General features: G+C 43.5%; 2 protein-coding genes across 2 annotated transcripts in view; one reads left to right on the top strand and one right to left on the bottom strand.

Annotated features, from left to right (window-relative positions):
- The window catches only part of nubp2 (nucleotide binding protein 2 (MinD homolog, E. coli)), a 17006-nt gene extending 6239 nt beyond the window's left edge, over positions 1–10767 (top strand). The window contains exons 4-7 of the mRNA XM_037537004.1: positions 1444–1598; positions 5947–6057; positions 6562–6631; positions 9111–10767. Coding sequence (XP_037392901.1) covers positions 1444–1598; positions 5947–6057; positions 6562–6631; positions 9111–9247 — 473 coding nt within the window. The 3' untranslated portion in view covers positions 9248–10767. The remainder of the gene's footprint in view (positions 1–1443; positions 1599–5946; positions 6058–6561; positions 6632–9110) is intronic.
- A 2964-nt stretch (positions 10768–13731) lies between these two features.
- atp6v0cb (ATPase H+ transporting V0 subunit cb) overlaps positions 13732–17500 on the bottom strand; it is a 14548-nt gene continuing 10779 nt past the window's right edge. The window contains exons 2-3 of the mRNA XM_017686793.2: positions 16358–16541; positions 13732–16200 (exon numbers count right to left, since the gene is read on the bottom strand). Of these exons, the coding sequence (XP_017542282.1) occupies positions 15996–16200; positions 16358–16541 (389 nt within the window). The 3' untranslated portion in view covers positions 13732–15995. The remainder of the gene's footprint in view (positions 16201–16357; positions 16542–17500) is intronic.

The following is a 17500-nucleotide window of genomic DNA, read 5'->3' as shown; positions in this document are numbered from 1 at the left end:
AGTATACAGAGTATGTGGAAATACATCCCATTTCCAAAAAGGTTGAGACGCTGTGCAGAATGTAAATAAAAATAGGATACAATAATGTGCAAATCATGTAAACCGTATATTTAAAGGAAATACTACAAAGACAACACATCAAAGATTGAAACTGAGACAGTGTCCATGATTTCCTAAAGAATTTCAAATGTTGGTTCGTCGGACCGCCGGACACTTTTCCACTTCCCCTCAGTCCATTTTAAATGAGCTCGGGCCCAGAGAAGGTGGCAGCGTTTCTGGATCCTGTTTATATTTGGGTTCTTCTTTGTGTTTTAGAGTTTAACAGCGTTTGTGGATGCAGTGATGAACTGTGTTCACAGTCAGTGGTTTTCAGAAGTGTTTCTGAGCCCATGCAGTGATTTCCACTACAGGATCATGTCTGTTTTTAATGCAGTGCTGCCTGAGGGCCCAAAGATCACGGCCAGCAGATACTGGTGTTCAGCCTCGTCCCTCACAGACAGAGATTTCTCCAGATTCTCTGAGTCTTTAATGATGTTCTGCACCGTAGACGATGGAAAGCAGAAGCTCTTTGCTGTTTTATGTTGAGAGACGTTCTTCTTGAGTTGTTGCTCTATTTGATGGTCCAGTCTTTCACAGAGTGGAGACCCCTCCTCCTCTTTACTTCTGAAAGACTCCACCTCTCTGAGATGCTCTTTATACCCAGTCATGTTACTCACCTGTTGATGATCAACCACCAGGTGTTTTTTAGCATTACTCAACTTTACCAGCCTTTTGTTCCCCCGTCCCAACTTTTTTAGAAACTCAAAACGGGCAAAAATTTTTCAAAAACCAATAAAATTTCTGTTTTATCATCTGATATGCTGTCTTCTATTTTCAATGTAATTAGGGTTTAAATGATTTGCACATCATTGCGTTTTGTTTTTATTTACATTTTGCAGCGTCACAACTTTTCTGGAAATGGGGTTGTATATAGAAAATATTTAGAGTATATGAAGTGTGTATAGAGAGGATACAGAGTACATAGAAAGTATATAGAGAGATGTTAGAGTGTATGGAGTATATAAGGAATACTTTGAATATATAGAGAATACAGAGAGTATTTATATAGAGAGTATTTAAGGTATGTGGAGGGTATCGTGAGCATTTAAAGTATATAGAGAGTGTATATAGACAGTATATAGAGAATATGTAGAGTATATAAATGGTACATGGAGAATATTTAGAGTATACAGACAGTACTGACACAGTATTTAGAGTATATAGACTGAGGCTCAATATAGAGTAGCCAATCAGAACAGAGCTCATTTACATATATCAGTTTTAGAGGCGCTGAACAAGTTTTTCTAAGGAACCAAAAAATGGAGAATGATCACGTAAACATGAATTATGACGTGTTTTTCTACATAAAGCCACACAGTTGTCTTCCTTGTCTTCCTTTCTCAGCTCTGATTGGTCAGTTTGTGCGTGACGTGGCGTGGGGGGAGTTAGACGTGTTATTGGTGGACACTCCCCCTGGAACGTCTGATGAACACCTCGCCGTGCTGGAGAGCCTCCGTAAACACAGAGTGGACGGAGCGGTGCTGGTGACCACGCCACAGGTACATACATACACCGGCATATGAACATTACAGAGACTTTTTAAATGAAACAGTAGAAGCCGTATCGCCCCCTACGCTTCCTGTAGTGTATTACAGTCTGTCAGAGCGACTGTGTGGATCATATGAACATTATAGAGCTTTTTAAATGAAACAGTAGAAGCCGTATCGCCCCCTACGCTTCCTGTAGTGTATTACAGTCTGTCAGAGCGACTGTGTGGATCATATGAACATTATAGAGCTTTTTAATGAAACAGTAGAAGCCGTATCGCCCCCTACGCTTCCTGTAGTGTATTACAGTCTGTCAGAGCGACTGTGTGGATCATATGAACATTATAGAGCTTTTTAAATGAAACAGTAGAAGCCGTATCGCCCCCTACGCTTCCTGTAGTGTATTACAGTCTGTCAGAGCGACTGTGTGGATCATATGAACATTATAGAGCTTTTTAAATGAAACAGTAGAAGCCGTATCGCCCCCTACGCTTCCTGTAGTGTATTACAGTCTGTCAGAGCGACTGTGTGGATCATATGAACATTATAGAGCTTTTTAAATGAAACAGTAGAAGCCGTATCGCCCCCTACGCTTCCTGTAGTGTATTACAGTCTGTCAGAGCGACTGTGTGGATCATATGAACATTATAGAGCTTTTTAAATGAAACAGTAGAAGCCGTATCGCCCCCTACGCTTCCTGTAGTGTATTACAGTCTGTCAGAGCGACTGTGTGGATCATATGAACATTATAGAGCTTTTTAAATGAAACAGTAGAAGCCGTATCGCCCCCTACGCTTCCTGTAGTGTATTACAGTCTGTCAGAGCGACTGTATGGATCATATGAACATTATAGAGCTTTTTAAATGAAACAGTAGAAGCCGTATCGCCCCCTACGCTTCCTGTAGTGTATTACAGTCTGTCAGAGCGACTGTGTGGATCATATGAACATTATAGAGCTTTTTAAATGAAACAGTAGAAGCCGTATCGCCCCCTACGCTTCCTGTAGTGTATTACAGTCTGTCAGAGCGACTATGTGGATCATATGAACATTATAGAGCTTTTTAAATGAAACAGTAGAAGCCGTATCGCCCCCTACGCTTCCTGTAGTGTATTACAGTCTGTCAGAGCGACCGTGTGGATCATATGAACATTATAGAGCTTTTTAAATGAAACAGTAGAAGCCGTATCGCCCCCTACGCTTCCTGTAGTGTATTACAGTCTGTCAGAGCGACTGTGTGGATCATATGAACATTATAGAGCTTTTTAAATGAAACAGTAGAAGCCGTATCGCCCCCTACGCTTCCTGTAGTGTATTACAGTCTGTCAGAGCGACTGTGTGGATCATATGAACATTATAGAGCTTTTTAAATGAAACAGTAGAAGCCGTATCGCCCCCTACGCTTCCTGTAGTGTATTACAGTCTGTCAGAGCGACTGTGTGGATCATATGAACATTATAGAGCTTTTTAAATGAAACAGTAGAAGCCGTATCGCCCCCTACGCTTCCTGTAGTGTATTACAGTCTGTCAGAGCGACTGTGTGGATCATATGAACATTATAGAGCTTTTTAAATGAAACAGTAGAAGCCGTATCGCCCCCTACGCTTCCTGTAGTGTATTACAGTCTGTCAGAGCGACTGTGTGGATCATATGAACATTATAGAGCTTTTTAAATGAAACAGTAGAAGCCGTATCGCCCCCTACGCTTCCTGTAGTGTATTACAGTCTGTCAGAGTGACTGTGTGGATCATATGAACATTATAGAGCTTTTTAAATGAAACAGTAGAAGCCGTATCGCCCCCTACGCTTCCTGTAGTGTATTACAGTCTGTCAGAGTGACTGTGTGGATCATATGAACATTATAGAGCTTTTTAAATGAAACAGTAGAAGCCGTATCGCCCCCTACGCTTCCTGTAGTGTATTACAGTCTGTCAGAGCGACTGTGTGGATCATATGAACATTATAGAGCTTTTTAAATGAAACAGTAGAAGCCGTATCGCCCCCTACGCTTCCTGTAGTGTATTACAGTCTGTCAGAGCGACTGTGTGGATCATATGAACATTATAGAGCTTTTTAAATGAAACAGTAGAAGCCGTATCGCCCCCTACGCTTCCTGTAGTGTATTACAGTCTGTCAGAGCGACCGCGTGGATCATATGAACATTATAGAGCTTTTTAAATGAAACAGTAGAAGCCGTATCGCCCCCTACGCTTCCTGTAGTGTATTACAGTCTGTCAGAGTGACTGTGTGGATCATATGAACATTATAGAGCTTTTTAAATGAAACAGTAGAAGCCGTATCGCCCTCTACGCTTCCTGTAGTGTATTACAGTCTGTCAGAGCGACTGTGTGGATCATATGAACATTATAGAGCTTTTTAAATGAAACAGTAGAAGCCGTATCGCCCCCTACGCTTCCTGTAGTGTATTACAGTCTGTCAGAGCGACTGTGTGGATCATATGAACATTATAGAGCTTTTTAAATGAAACAGTAGAAGCCGTATCGCCCCCTACGCTTCCTGTAGTGTATTACAGTCTGTCAGAGCGACTGTGTGGATCATATGAACATTATAGAGCTTTTTAAATGAAACAGTAGAAGCCGTATCGCCCCCTACGCTTCCTGTAGTGTATTACAGTCTGTCAGAGCGACTGTGTGGATCATATGAACATTATAGAGCTTTTTAAATGAAACAGTAGAAGCCGTATCGCCCCCTACGCTTCCTGTAGTGTATTACAGTCTGTCAGAGCGACTGTGTGGATCATATGAACATTATAGAGCTTTTTAAATGAAACAGTAGAAGCCGTATCGCCCCCTACGCTTCCTGTAGTGTATTACAGTCTGTCACAGCGACTGTGTGGATCATATGAACATTATAGAGCTTTTTAAATGAAACAGTAGAAGCCGTATCGCCCCCTACGCTTCCTGTAGTGTATTACAGTCTGTCAGAGCGACTGTGTGGATCATATGAACATTATAGAGCTTTTTAAATGAAACAGTAGAAGCCGTATCGCCCCCTACGCTTCCTGTAGCGTATTACAGTCTGTCAGAGCGACCGTGTGGATCATATGAACATTATAGAGCTTTTTAAATGAAGCAGTAGAAGCCGTATCGCCCCCTACGCTTCCTGTAGTGTATTACAGTCTGTCAGAGCGACTGTGTGGATCATTTGAACATTATAGAGCTTTTTAAATGAAACAGTAGAAGCCGTATCGCCCCCTACGCTTCCTGTAGTGTATTACAGTCTGTCAGAGCGACTGTGTGGATCATATGAACATTATAGAGCTTTTTAAATGAAACAGTAGAAGCCGTATCGCCCCCTACGCTTCCTGTAGTGTATTACAGTCTGTCAGAGCGACTGTGTGGATCATATGAACATTATAGAGCTTTTTAAATGAAACAGTAGAAGCCGTATCGCCCCCTACGCTTCCTGTAGCGTATTACAGTCTGTCAGAGCGACTGTGTGGATCATATGAACATTATAGAGCTTTTTAAATGAAACAGTAGAAGCCGTATCGCCCCCTACGCTTCCTGTAGTGTATTACAGTCTGTCAGAGCGACTGTGTGGATCATATGAACATTATAGAGCTTTTTAAATGAAACAGTAGAAGCCGTATCGCCCCCTACGCTTCCTGTAGTGTATTACAGTCTGTCAGAGCGACTGTGTGGATCATATGAACATTATAGAGCTTTTTAAATGAAACAGTAGAAGCCGTATCGCCCCCTACGCTTCCTGTAGTGTATTACAGTCTGTCAGAGCGACTGTGTGGATCATATGAACATTATAGAGCTTTTTAAATGAAACAGTAGAAGCCGTATCGCCCCCTACGCTTCCTGTAGTGTATTACAGTCTGTCAGAGCGACTGTGTGGATCATATGAACATTATAGAGCTTTTTAAATGAAACAGTAGAAGCCGTATCGCCCCCTACGCTTCCTGTAGTGTATTACAGTCTGTCAGAGCGACTGTGTGGATCATATGAACATTATAGAGCTTTTTAAATGAAACAGTAGAAGCCGTATCGCCCCCTACGCTTCCTGTAGTGTATTACAGTCTGTCAGAGCGACTGTGTGGATCATATGAACATTATAGAGCTTTTTAAATGAAACAGTAGAAGCCGTATCGCCCCCTACGCTTCCTGTAGTGTATTACAGTCTGTCAGAGCGACTGTGTGGATCATATGAACATTATAGAGACGGGGTCATTCCCAACATACTTTTATATGGAGATGGGGGGTCAGTTGTGGTTTGTTTGGGGCAGATAACGCTGTTCTGTAACTGCTGGTGTGCCAACTGATAACATTAGCACTAGTGACTGTTAATCTGCTGTGTGTGTGTGTGTGTGTGTGTGTGTGTGTGTGTGTGTAGGCGGTGTCTACAGGAGATGTGCGGCGCGAGATTACGTTCTGTAAGAAGACCGGAGTGAAGATTCTGGGGATCGTAGAGAACATGAGCGGCTTCGTCTGCCCACACTGCTCTGTAAGTTCTTCAGTACGTGGATGTCACTAGATTTTGGAGGAAAAGTGGTTCTTTGCTTTGTTGTTTATTGCTGATATTCAGGTTTTGTGTCTGTACTGAACTGTTTCTGACATGTTCCCGTCTTAAAGCGTCATAAAACGAACACACCCGGATGCTTGTATTGTGCATTTTAACTGCACGCTCAGAAAGACTCCAATGGGAACCGACAAAGTGTATGGTTCTAGATGTCGTTGGAATTGTTGTACTAATGCCGTTCATCGTGTTTTTGGTCATTTTATGCTGTAGATTAAATTGGTAAAACTGTGAAAAGCATGCGGCAGCCGTGTGATTAATGTCGACAGGTATTGATCTGTACCAAATCGACAAGTTATCTTTGAGTCTGGGCTTTGAGGCACTGCCTGTGGTAACAACACCAGGCATCTATAATTACCTATAGATATGGCATCAGCAGACAGGTGGCAAAAATGTGTGTGTGTGTGTGTGTGTGTGTGTGTGTGTGTGTAGGAGTGCAGCAGTGTTTTCTCTCGAGGAGGAGGAGAGGAGCTGGCTAAGCTAACAGGATCAGTGTTTCTGGGTGAGTTTCTCTGCCCATCTGTTTATTATCTTAACCCTTAGAGGACCTACTGTGCTCGTTTTCAGTGGTCAGTGTTTTACGTTTGAGTCCACTAGAACAGATATATGCTAATTTCATGCTAACGCCGTTTCCATCCGGTGTGGTCCAGAGGAGGACGGGTTCTCTTTCTGAGTCTTGGTTCCTCTCAGTGTTTCTTCTTCTTGCTCTTTGAGAGTTTTTCCTCGCCACTGTCGCCACTGGCGACGGTCCTGGGGGCTCAGACCCGGATTTTTCTGTGAAGCTGCCTTGCGCTACATAAATAAACTTTGACTTGACTTGAGATTTACACAGAGGTGGGAACAATTCACTACGTCGCAAGTTGGGCCCAGTCCCACTTCACCCCTCGCCCCTACCGAGCCCTCAGCCCTCTGTTTCTTCTTTTGACCCCGACCCCTTGTTTTGGATGTTGCCCCTTGTTACTGAGCTACAGGGCAGTGGTTGAGATCTTCCTCTGAAATGAGCCCCTCTAATAAAAGAGCATCTCTTCATTAACAGCTACTAGCGCCGCTCTGTAGGCGACCCTGCCCGTCTGCAGGGACAGCAGAGGAGGGGAAAGTTCAGCTCCTCACTGCTGGGCTTTAGTTACATTTAGGGATCAGACGCCTTCAAAGAGGGGGGCAATTATTCATTATCACCCCCCCTAATTCTTCAGTGCTATGAAGCTGAAGTCAGAGAATCTCCAGATTCTCGTTCTAATTTTCCCGTTCCACCTTAAATGGAGCAGCAGTGACATTCTGGCGCTTCTGGTGTCAGAACTGCTGGACTATTTAAGGTTTGAGTCTTGAGTCTTTCCGACTTTCCGAGTCCAAGCCACTGGTGTTTGAGCCATAGTTGAGTCCACACCTCCGACTTTACATCCTTCAGTATTCCAAAAACATGTTATTCTCCTCAGACTGTTCATCTCTATTCACCCTCTATCCGAAACGCTCTGTTAGAGCTCCTGTGTCTTTAAGCCCCGCCTCCCGATAAGCCCAGCGTGCTCTGATCGGTCAGCCTCCAGAGCGGTTCCGCCCTTCAGGTTCTGCCCCTGTCCTGCGGTCTGCAGACAGACCCTTCTCTCCTGAGCAGCTGTAAACTCTGCTGAGGCTGGTTCTCCAGCAGCGTCGGTTCCACTGATCCAGAGTGGATCCTGAAAGTCCGGTCAACATCTCCTCCACACGCTACAGCACTGACCACACTCTTCCTCCAGTAGCCGCTGTGCACTGTATGAGAGGCGGAGCTTGCCGGTAGGCGGGCAGTGAGCACTGTGTTACGAGATGATGTCGTCCTGTAACATAGGAACTGGGCTGAGATTCCAACCAGGCGTGTCAGGCAGCTGAGAAAAGTGGGTTCTGTGTAAGAGAAGTTCTCTGGAGGGAACGCTGAGCTTTGGGTTTCTGCAGAACGTTTACATGAACAAAAAGATAAATCACTAAAGGAAAGAGGAAAACTGGAAAAGCCCAGTAGACAGTACACTGTAATGACCAGCAGGGGGCAGCAGCGTCTCTCTCTATAGCTCTCCTCTTGTCTTTCTCTCTCTTTTCCCTCTTTCTAATGTCTTTTTCCCCTCTGCCCCCTTGTTCTTTCTTTTTTCTCATCGCTTTTCTTTCTTTTTGTCTCTTTTCTTTTTCTTTGTTTTCTCTTTTTTTCCTTTTCCTCTCTCTCACCCCTTAATTCCTCTCTGTGGTCCTCATCTTTTTCTTTTGTCTCACCCTCTTCCCGCTCTTCCTTTTTCTTCTCTCTCCATTTCTTTCTTTTTTTTCCACCTCTCAGTCTTCCCTTGATTTTTTTTGTCACCCTCTTCTCTCTTTCTTCTTCTCTTCTCTCACGCTTCCTCCCTTGTGCTATTTTTCTCTTTCTTTCCCTCTTTATTTTCTTTCATAATCTTTTCCCTCTCTCCCTCTTCCTATCCTGTCCCCCCTCTACTCTCTCTTTTCTCTCCTTCTCTCGTTCCTCTTCTTTCTCTCATGTTGATATGACTGTAAAGAAGATTTAACATCTATTTTGCACTGTATTTAAATTAGAGTCCAGGCTCCGCCCACAGCTGCTGTTATGACTGTAAAGAAGATCTAATATTTATTTTGTGCTCTATTTAAATTAGAGGGTCCAGGCTCCGCCCACAGCTCCGTCTGATCTGCTGTGGTGATGCTGTCAGTGGTCAGTCTGTGCTGCAGGTGTGAAATCTCCTGATTCGCTGTTTCTCCAGACTGAGCTGGAGCTGGATTTTACTCACATGACCTGCAGCCTAAAGCACATGACCTGCACTCATGACCTGCTATAAACGTCTTTATCTGACGTTCCTCTGACGTTTATTACCTGAGTGTCTCTATAAACTCATACACAGTAACTCCAGAGTGACAGACGTCCGTCTGCTTACTGCTCGCTGACTGGCTCTGTGTGTGTGTGTGTGTGTGTGTGTGTGTGTGTGTGTGTGTGTGTGTGTGTGTGTGTGTGTTTGCAGGCTCCGTGCCCCTGGACCCCCTCCTCAGTGCCAGCATAGAGGAAGGCCAAGACTTCCTAAAGGCGTTTCCGGACAGCGCCACCTACAGCTCGCTCAGAGCTATAGCAGAGTCAGTGCTGAACCGCCTGCAGGACTGACTCCACATCAGCTCCACAGAGGCTCGTTAAAGCTCGTTAAAGCTCGTTAAAGCCTGTTGTTCACAGTTTCCTTCTCAGCCTGAATATATTCGATCGGCCAAGTCACGGTCACTCCTGAAGTTCGCGTCTTTAGTCTTACACAAAAAGCCGAGCGCCGTTCAGGCTGCGGGCGTCCGCTGCTGGTTTAGCCCTGTTTATAGATGAGCGCAGGTCAGAAACCCGGGATTCGTGACTCCAGACTTGTGACCTGTGAAATTTCAGCCTGAGACAGCGAGCGTGTGTTGGTCCGCTGGCTGGATAAGGTCGGCACCCCAGATCGCTGTTCTCCATACGAGCTCTAGAGCCTTTAATCTCCCCAAACAGACTTTAAATGCACAGAGACCCTGATTTTAGAAAAGAAACTAAGAGCCATATTACAAACAACTGCTGTTAAAGCAGAATATTAGACAGAAGTCCACTGATCATCCCTCGTTTTCCACTCACAGTCCAATTTACTGATTTTCCCCTCCCTCCGTCTTTAGTTATACTAAATTAGTAAATAGTGTTAATCCGTCTCGGCGTCAGCAACACCTCTTACTATAACATCGGTTTATATCAGGCCTAGTCCTTATTCTTTCTCTCCGTTGTTTGCAGAATAAAAGTCTCTGTGCTTTAAAATCTGTTTGAGGAGATTTAAAACTCCTCCCGAGGGGGGACCTTTTCAACCCGGCGGACCGACTGCGTCTGTCGGTCAAACTGAAGGGTTTTCTGTAGTGAAAAGCTCCCCGACTGCTGCGCACTGCCTGCAGCTAACAGCGAAGCTAAACCAGCATCCTCTACTAAAGACTCGACTCGACTCGACATGAACTGACTCGTGAGCTCAACATAAGCGAGTCTGTCTGAGATTAAACAGCTGCACAGAGTCAGAGGTGTGTAAGGATTAAGGCACTGTGCTAATTGATAATCAGGTTCCGTTACTTGGCCGATTGACCGCATGTGGGGTGAGGTGGGAAACCGTGTGAAGGTGGGTTTTAACGGTCCAGACGAGTCGCTCTTATCATCGGAGATCCTGGAGATTCAGCGCTGCTGGTTCTGCTACGGCAGCTACCCAGCAGGCCGAGCGGGAGCAGCGGAGGGGTGAAGGGTGTCGACCGACTGCGTTCGGAAAGAGAAGCGAAACCCAAAACATCAGAGCAGCTTCTTTCAGTCATGCTTTTTTTTTCTAGAGGGGAATTTTCTACTGAGCTGAAATTGAAAGAAAGCAATTCACTGTGGTTCAGTGTGACGTGGTTCAGACGTCTTTACAGTGGCGGTGATGGGAACCAGACGTCTGCGTGAAACGGCTATACTTGTGTTGTAGTCATGCTGACCCCTGGTTCCCATCATCACCACTGTGACCAATTCTGTCCATGTAGAACTGACCATTTCACACCAAACCACACTCAGAGGCTCTGTTTACGCGCACTCTGGACGGTGGACGTCCCCTTTCAGCTCTGATCCCTCCGTGTTCAGTTCACATATTAAACAGGCCGTTTTCTTCACAGCTGGTTCCTGTGATCTTTTGTTGTGCGCTTGTGTTTCTGTGGGCTGTATTTTAATTTACCCACCTTTCCCCTTTTACCCCAAACAGTCATGGGTGTTTCTCTTCTCCAGCTTCAGGACTGGAGCTGTATACACACTGCGAAACGTGGTGGCTTTTCAAGTAACGTTACCTTAAATATAATCAATAAATCTAATATGTCTCGTGTTGAGGTGGTTGAAAGCTTAATTTATGATTATCTAATACATTTTGACTTGTTTTTAGTGATATTTGAGTAAAACACAACAGTACCTGCCACTAACATGAGATCATTTTACGTAATAAAAGGACTTGAAACAAGTAACAATGTCTAGAAATAAGCGGAACAGTCTTAAGTGCACAACAATCGTAAAATGGGAAATATTAGATAAATCGACCAGATTTAAGGTCATTCCACTTGACGAGATGCTGTTTTTTTGCAGTGTAGTGGTTGCTCCGTTGTCCCAGGTGGTTGCTAGTGTTCCAGGTGGCTGCAATGTTTTCCTCTGTGGTTGAGTGGGGGGTTGCCAGGTCATATGTGATATAAGCTGGATGCCCAAGATCCCCCCCCCCCACATTCATTAGTGTGGGAAAGCGTGATTTAACGATCACTGTATGAAAACCGTTAATGTCCGTTAATCAACACGCTATACGCAAGCACATCAGTCGTTCCCGCTCAGATCGAAACATTGTCGATATCTAAAAAAAAATAAAAGCTTGTGATCAAAGATTTGTCAGAAAAATAATAAGAGGAATATAATTATAATATTATCTGGTGATAATAGTGTTGTGACCTGCAAACACTAATCAGACTGGCTGAATGGCACCGCAGTCATGGAGTGACTAATAAACGTATGTCACTTGTTATCTGGGTCGTCCTACAGAAACGCCCGTATTTGTGTCCCTAGCGTTTACAGATATATTACATTAAAAACAAAAAAAACACTTGGGTTACAATTTATTCATATTTTAAAATAAAATATTATTTTAAAAATTTCACCTTCTCGGTTCGTCAATTTAGCAATATTGGTTTTTAAATCAGTTATCTAGAACTCCAAGCACCACAGAAGAGCTCGTCCCCAGTCGAGTGTGAAGGCTGAGGTCATGTTTTGAGGTAAAAACCATGTTTTCCTCCAGTTTTACAATCATCTCTACATGACTATGAAATATGTCATTTAAATGACAAAGAAAAATAAATATTATAAAATATATAATAAAAGTCCCCAGGAGTCCTGTCCCCGTATCCATACCATCCATAACATCCATACCATCCATAACATCTATAACATCCGTACCATCCATAACATCCATAACATCCATACCATCTATACCATCCATAACATCCATACCATCTATACCATCCATAACATCCATACCATCTATAACATCCGTACCATCCATAACATCCATACCATCCATAACATCTATAACATCCGTACCATCTATCCATCCATACCATCTATAACATCCATAACATCCATACCATCCATAACATCTATAACATCCGTACCATCCATAACATCCATACCATCTATACCATCCATAACATCCATACCATCTATAACATCCGTACCATCCATAACATCCATACCATCCATAACATCCATAACATCTATAACATCCGTACCATCTATCCATCCATACCATCTATAACATCCATAACATCCATACCATCCATAACATCTATAACATCCGTACCATCCATAACATCCATACCATCTATACCATCCATAACATCCATACCATCTATAACATCCGTACCATCCATAACATCCATACCATCTATACCATCCATAACATCCATACCATCTATAACATCCGTACCATCCATACCATCCATAACATCCATACCATCTATACCATCCATAACATCCATACCATCTATAACATCCGTACCATCCATAACATCCATACCATCTATACCATCCATAACATCCATACCATCTATAACATCCGTACCATCTATACCATCCATAACATCCATACCATCTATAACATCCATACCATCTATAACATCCGTACCATCTATACCATCCATAACATCCATACCATCTATACCATCCACAACATCTATACCATCCATAACATCCGTACCATCTATAACATCCGTACCATCCATACCATCCATAACATCCATACCATCTATAACATCCGTACCATCCATAACATCCATACCATCTATACCATCCATAACATCCGTACCATCTATAACATCCGTACCATCCATACCATCTATACCATCCATACCATCTATAACATCCGTACCATCCATACCATCCATACCATCCATAACATCCATACCATCTATAACATCCGTACCATCCATAACATCCATACCATCTATACCATCCATAACATCTATAACATCCGTACCATCTATACCATCCATAACATCCATACCATCCATAACATCCATACCATCTATACCATCCATAACATCCATACCATCTATAACATCCGTACCATCCATAACATCCGTACCATCTATAACATCCATACCATCTATAACATCCATACCATCTATAACATCCGTACCATCTATACCATCCATACCATCTATAACATCCATACCATCTATAACATCCGTACCATCCATAACATCCATACCATCTATAACATCCATACCATCTATAACATCCGTACCATCTATACCATCCATAACATCCATACCATCTATACCATCCACAACATCCATACCATCTATAACATCCGTACCATCTATACCATCCATACCATCTATACCATCCACAACATCTATACCATCCATAACATCCATACCATCTATAACATCTATACCATCTATACCATCCATAACATCCATACCATCTATAACATCTATACCATCTATACCATCCATAACATCCATACCATCTATACCATCCATAACATCTATAACATCCATACCTGAACGCAAACAGACACAAAGACAATAAAATGGAGGCGAATGTGGAAATTTGAGGCACGTGAGCCGGGAGAGGCGCACACGGCTTTAATGCAATCAAACATCACGTACATGAACACACAGATACACACACACACACACACCAAGCCAGGCCGTTTCCAACGAGCGGTTTACACACAGGTACCAGCAGGGGGCGCCATGCCGTTAACACCCCCCAGCAGACTGGACACATTAACCTCAACAGACCTCAGTACTTTATCTGTAGATTTATATACTTATATATTATTTATCAGAGGGGATTCGAAAAAGCTCCACGTATGCATTTCATCAACAATTTCAAATTATATTATAAATAAAATCAATGGAAAACAAAAACAATAAACAACAACAAAACAATAAACAAACAAAAAAAACAATTAACAAAAGTTATTCCATTCACGATCTCGGAGATACAGATACTTCCATTTATAAACACCTCAGTGTGAAAGTTCATTACAAAACAATTCCCAAAATCAGCATGACGGGGCGAGAGACATCAGCCAGGCACAGAGAGAGAGAGAGAGGGAGAGAGAGAGAGACAGACAGAGAGAAAAGAGAGGGAGAGAGATGAAGGAGAGAGAGAGAGCGAGAGAGAGAGGCAGAGAGAGAAGAGAGGCAGAGAGAGAGAGAGAGAAAAGAGAGCGAGAGAGAGAAGCGATGGGCAAACCGATGGAGTGATGGAGCAGAGAGAAAGACGAGGGCAGACAGGCTCAATACACTGCGCTTAGTTTTTTTTCTTTCAGGAAGTCGGAGATGAAACTGACACACAAGCTCGTTCTCTTATATTCATCATCACTGTCGCTAGAAAACTTCGTAAACACGTTTATTCAGTTTTTTTTATCCGTTTTCCCCCCCCCAATGTGTGAAAACAGCTGCCCCTTTTTCAACGATGTGTTTTCACTTAATAACATAGAAAAAATAGAAATGTATAGTTTTATTTTTATGGGAGGTTAATTCTGTCACGCCAACTTACAGTCAGCCACACTGACTAGCACTGTGCTGAGGGGAGAGAAAGCTATGACCTACTGGACTCCAACTTACGGATGGCTGGGGCAGCGCCAGGAATTTAACTGCCTTTGTTAACGTTTCATAACAAACAAACCAAAAGAAACTTTTTATTTTCGCAATTTATGGTGACGTTTCATAAAAATAGAACATTTCTTATGTAATAAATCCTTTTTTTCTTTACTAGATGTGATATTTTCGTATGACGGGGATGATTTTCCATCCATGTTTAACCCAATTTTTCTCCTCCACAATTAATTCGTGTCCAGTTCCACCCGTTTCTACTTTATATGATGCTACCAAGCTGGCAGGATGAGGTCCAGCATGTTCCTCTTCCTCTGAGACATGTGAAGTTCTACCACATCATCCCAAACTGCTGAGTGATGGGGGGGGGGTGGTTGGGGGACCACCCTACCGAGCCAGAGAGCTATGGACAGCTGGACAGCTATGATCTCGGACTCCTGTTTATGCTGTGTTCACATTTGCGTTAAAATCACGTCATTTTGCACCTCATAGTACTCATATAGACGTTGCCATGGTGACCAAGTTATCGATGACCATGGCTGATTATCAGAGGAGAGCTGTACCCGTGTACCAGAGTGGTTTATTTAAGGTGGAGAAGGCAGGTGGCGCTCTGTTCCCTTATTTTTGTTGTATAATACTGAGTTTGTCTGGAATTCAATAAGACGTTCGGCGTCCATGGCTCCCAAACAAATCAACATCCGTTTTATTCCACCGCTGCGGTCGACGGCAGCAGTTGGGAAAATGTAATTCCTGAGTGAAGGTGCTGGCGATGGTATAATTTTCCGTTGCGGCTTCATTGAAAGCAACCGAATATCTTGTTTGCTGTCGCCGCCTACCGCAAACACGGGAGCGCAGCATTACGGATGGCTGTGGCATCACAGGGAAGCGAACTCACTACTTCCCGATGACAGATTCAGCACTGAGACAGTTGGTTTGTTCTACTAAGAAAACATCTGACATCGTTCGTAGGCAGCAGCCGTCCTCTAACGATGTGTTAACACAATGATTAGGAAACCTTTACGAAGTTTAAAAAGTAAACCGTTGTTTTTTTTTTCCCTTTAAAGTTACCGGTTTGGAGATACGAGGTTTTCTTATGACAGTGATGATTTCTATCCCGATTCTCTTCACTCTTTTCTTATTTTATCTCCGTTGTTGTTCCCCAACCTCACCCACCTCCCCCACCTCCCCCACCTCCCCCACCCACACTTCCCGATTCTGCAGTGCATGCTGGGAGCTGTAGTTTATTTGGTGGAGAGGATAAGGGCCACGATGAGGCCGTAAAGCCCCAGAACCTCGGCGAAGATCAGGATGAGGATCATCCCGACGAAGAGTCGCGGCTGCTGGGCGGTCCCACGGACCCCCGCGTCGCCCACAATCCCGATCGCGAAACCAGCCGCTAATCCGCTCAGACCCACGCTGAGTCCGGCTCCGAGTTGGAGGAAACTCCTACAGAGAGAGAGGAATTTTTAGTTTCATATTCCAAAACGTCATAATTCCTGATTAAGTCATAATCTAAAGTAGTAATTAACGTTTACATAACCATTTTCAACCTAAGCTGAGTGGGAGCAAACAGCTGCAGCTGAATGGGTGCGTCTGTACTCACTTGTACAGAGTGACTGTGGGTGAGATGCTGTTGGCGATCAGCACTGCCACCACCAGCCCATAGATGGCGATAATACCAGCCATGACCACCGGGATGATGGACTTCATGATCAGCTCGGGACGCATTACAGACATGGCGGCGATGCCTGTGCCGCTCTTCGCCGTGCCGTACGCCGCGCCCAGAGCTACGGAGAGAGAGAGAGACCTCAGCGAATAAACCCCATCAGATAACTAGCGAATACTATAAAGTGCGTTCCAGATATTTTGATTAATGACGGTCACTTTGTTCCAAACTGTTATCAGCAAAAAAGGCTTGAACTTTAACCTCTTCTACTTCAGTCCACCAGGTGGCGCTGTGCATCTTTTACTCTATATGGAGAGGGAGAGAGAAGTCTAACGGTTCACTCACTACAGCACAAACCAGGAGTTAGCTGAGTATTTTCAGTCACCAGAGGGGATTTAGTGATGCTAGGGCTCTGGGTGGAGGCCAGGAATAGCGCCCCCTGGATCCACATCGTTAAATCAGTGGGCTCCTGAGTGGCGCAAACGTCTATGATGCAAAAAATGTCTAGAAATTATGAAATAATCTTAAATCAAGTCAAAATATGTAACATTTCTCATTCGGCGATGGTTGGAAGAATATTAAAAGATTAATTAACTACATCATTTTTATTATGATATATTGGCTATAATGCTGTATCTGCCAAAAAAGACGCTGTTAGCTTTTTGTAGTGTAACTTTTTGCTCTCCTGCCTCCGTTTGTGCTTCTTTGCTACTCTTGGATGATTTAAAAATGTCCTCTCCATAAAGTCAGGGTTACCCCGATTTTAGCCCCGATGGTCGGCTCTGGTCTTCAGATTTTTGGGTCAGTTGTAGTCGACAGTTGGAGAGAGAGTCGAGTCGGGTTTGAGGGGCGCTGACTCTGATTTACTGCCTCCTGATCTCATTTCAGACAGAGTTTATCAAACGTCTAATATTTTTGACCCGACTGAGTGTAATATAGCGTAAACCCATCAACGACTCAATCTGAACAGATTCCTGCAACAACCAATGAAAATAGAGCACGAAAGAGGAAAATTCATACAGTTAACAAATAAAAGTGGCAGAAAGTGTCTCACGTGTGGAGCGAAGCTTTTTAAGGTTG

This window comes from Pygocentrus nattereri, chromosome 3 (genome assembly GCF_015220715.1).
Source record: "Pygocentrus nattereri isolate fPygNat1 chromosome 3, fPygNat1.pri, whole genome shotgun sequence".
In the NCBI taxonomy this organism is placed as follows: domain Eukaryota; kingdom Metazoa; phylum Chordata; class Actinopteri; order Characiformes; family Serrasalmidae; genus Pygocentrus; species Pygocentrus nattereri.
This window is presented reverse-complemented; position numbering and strand designations above follow the sequence as displayed.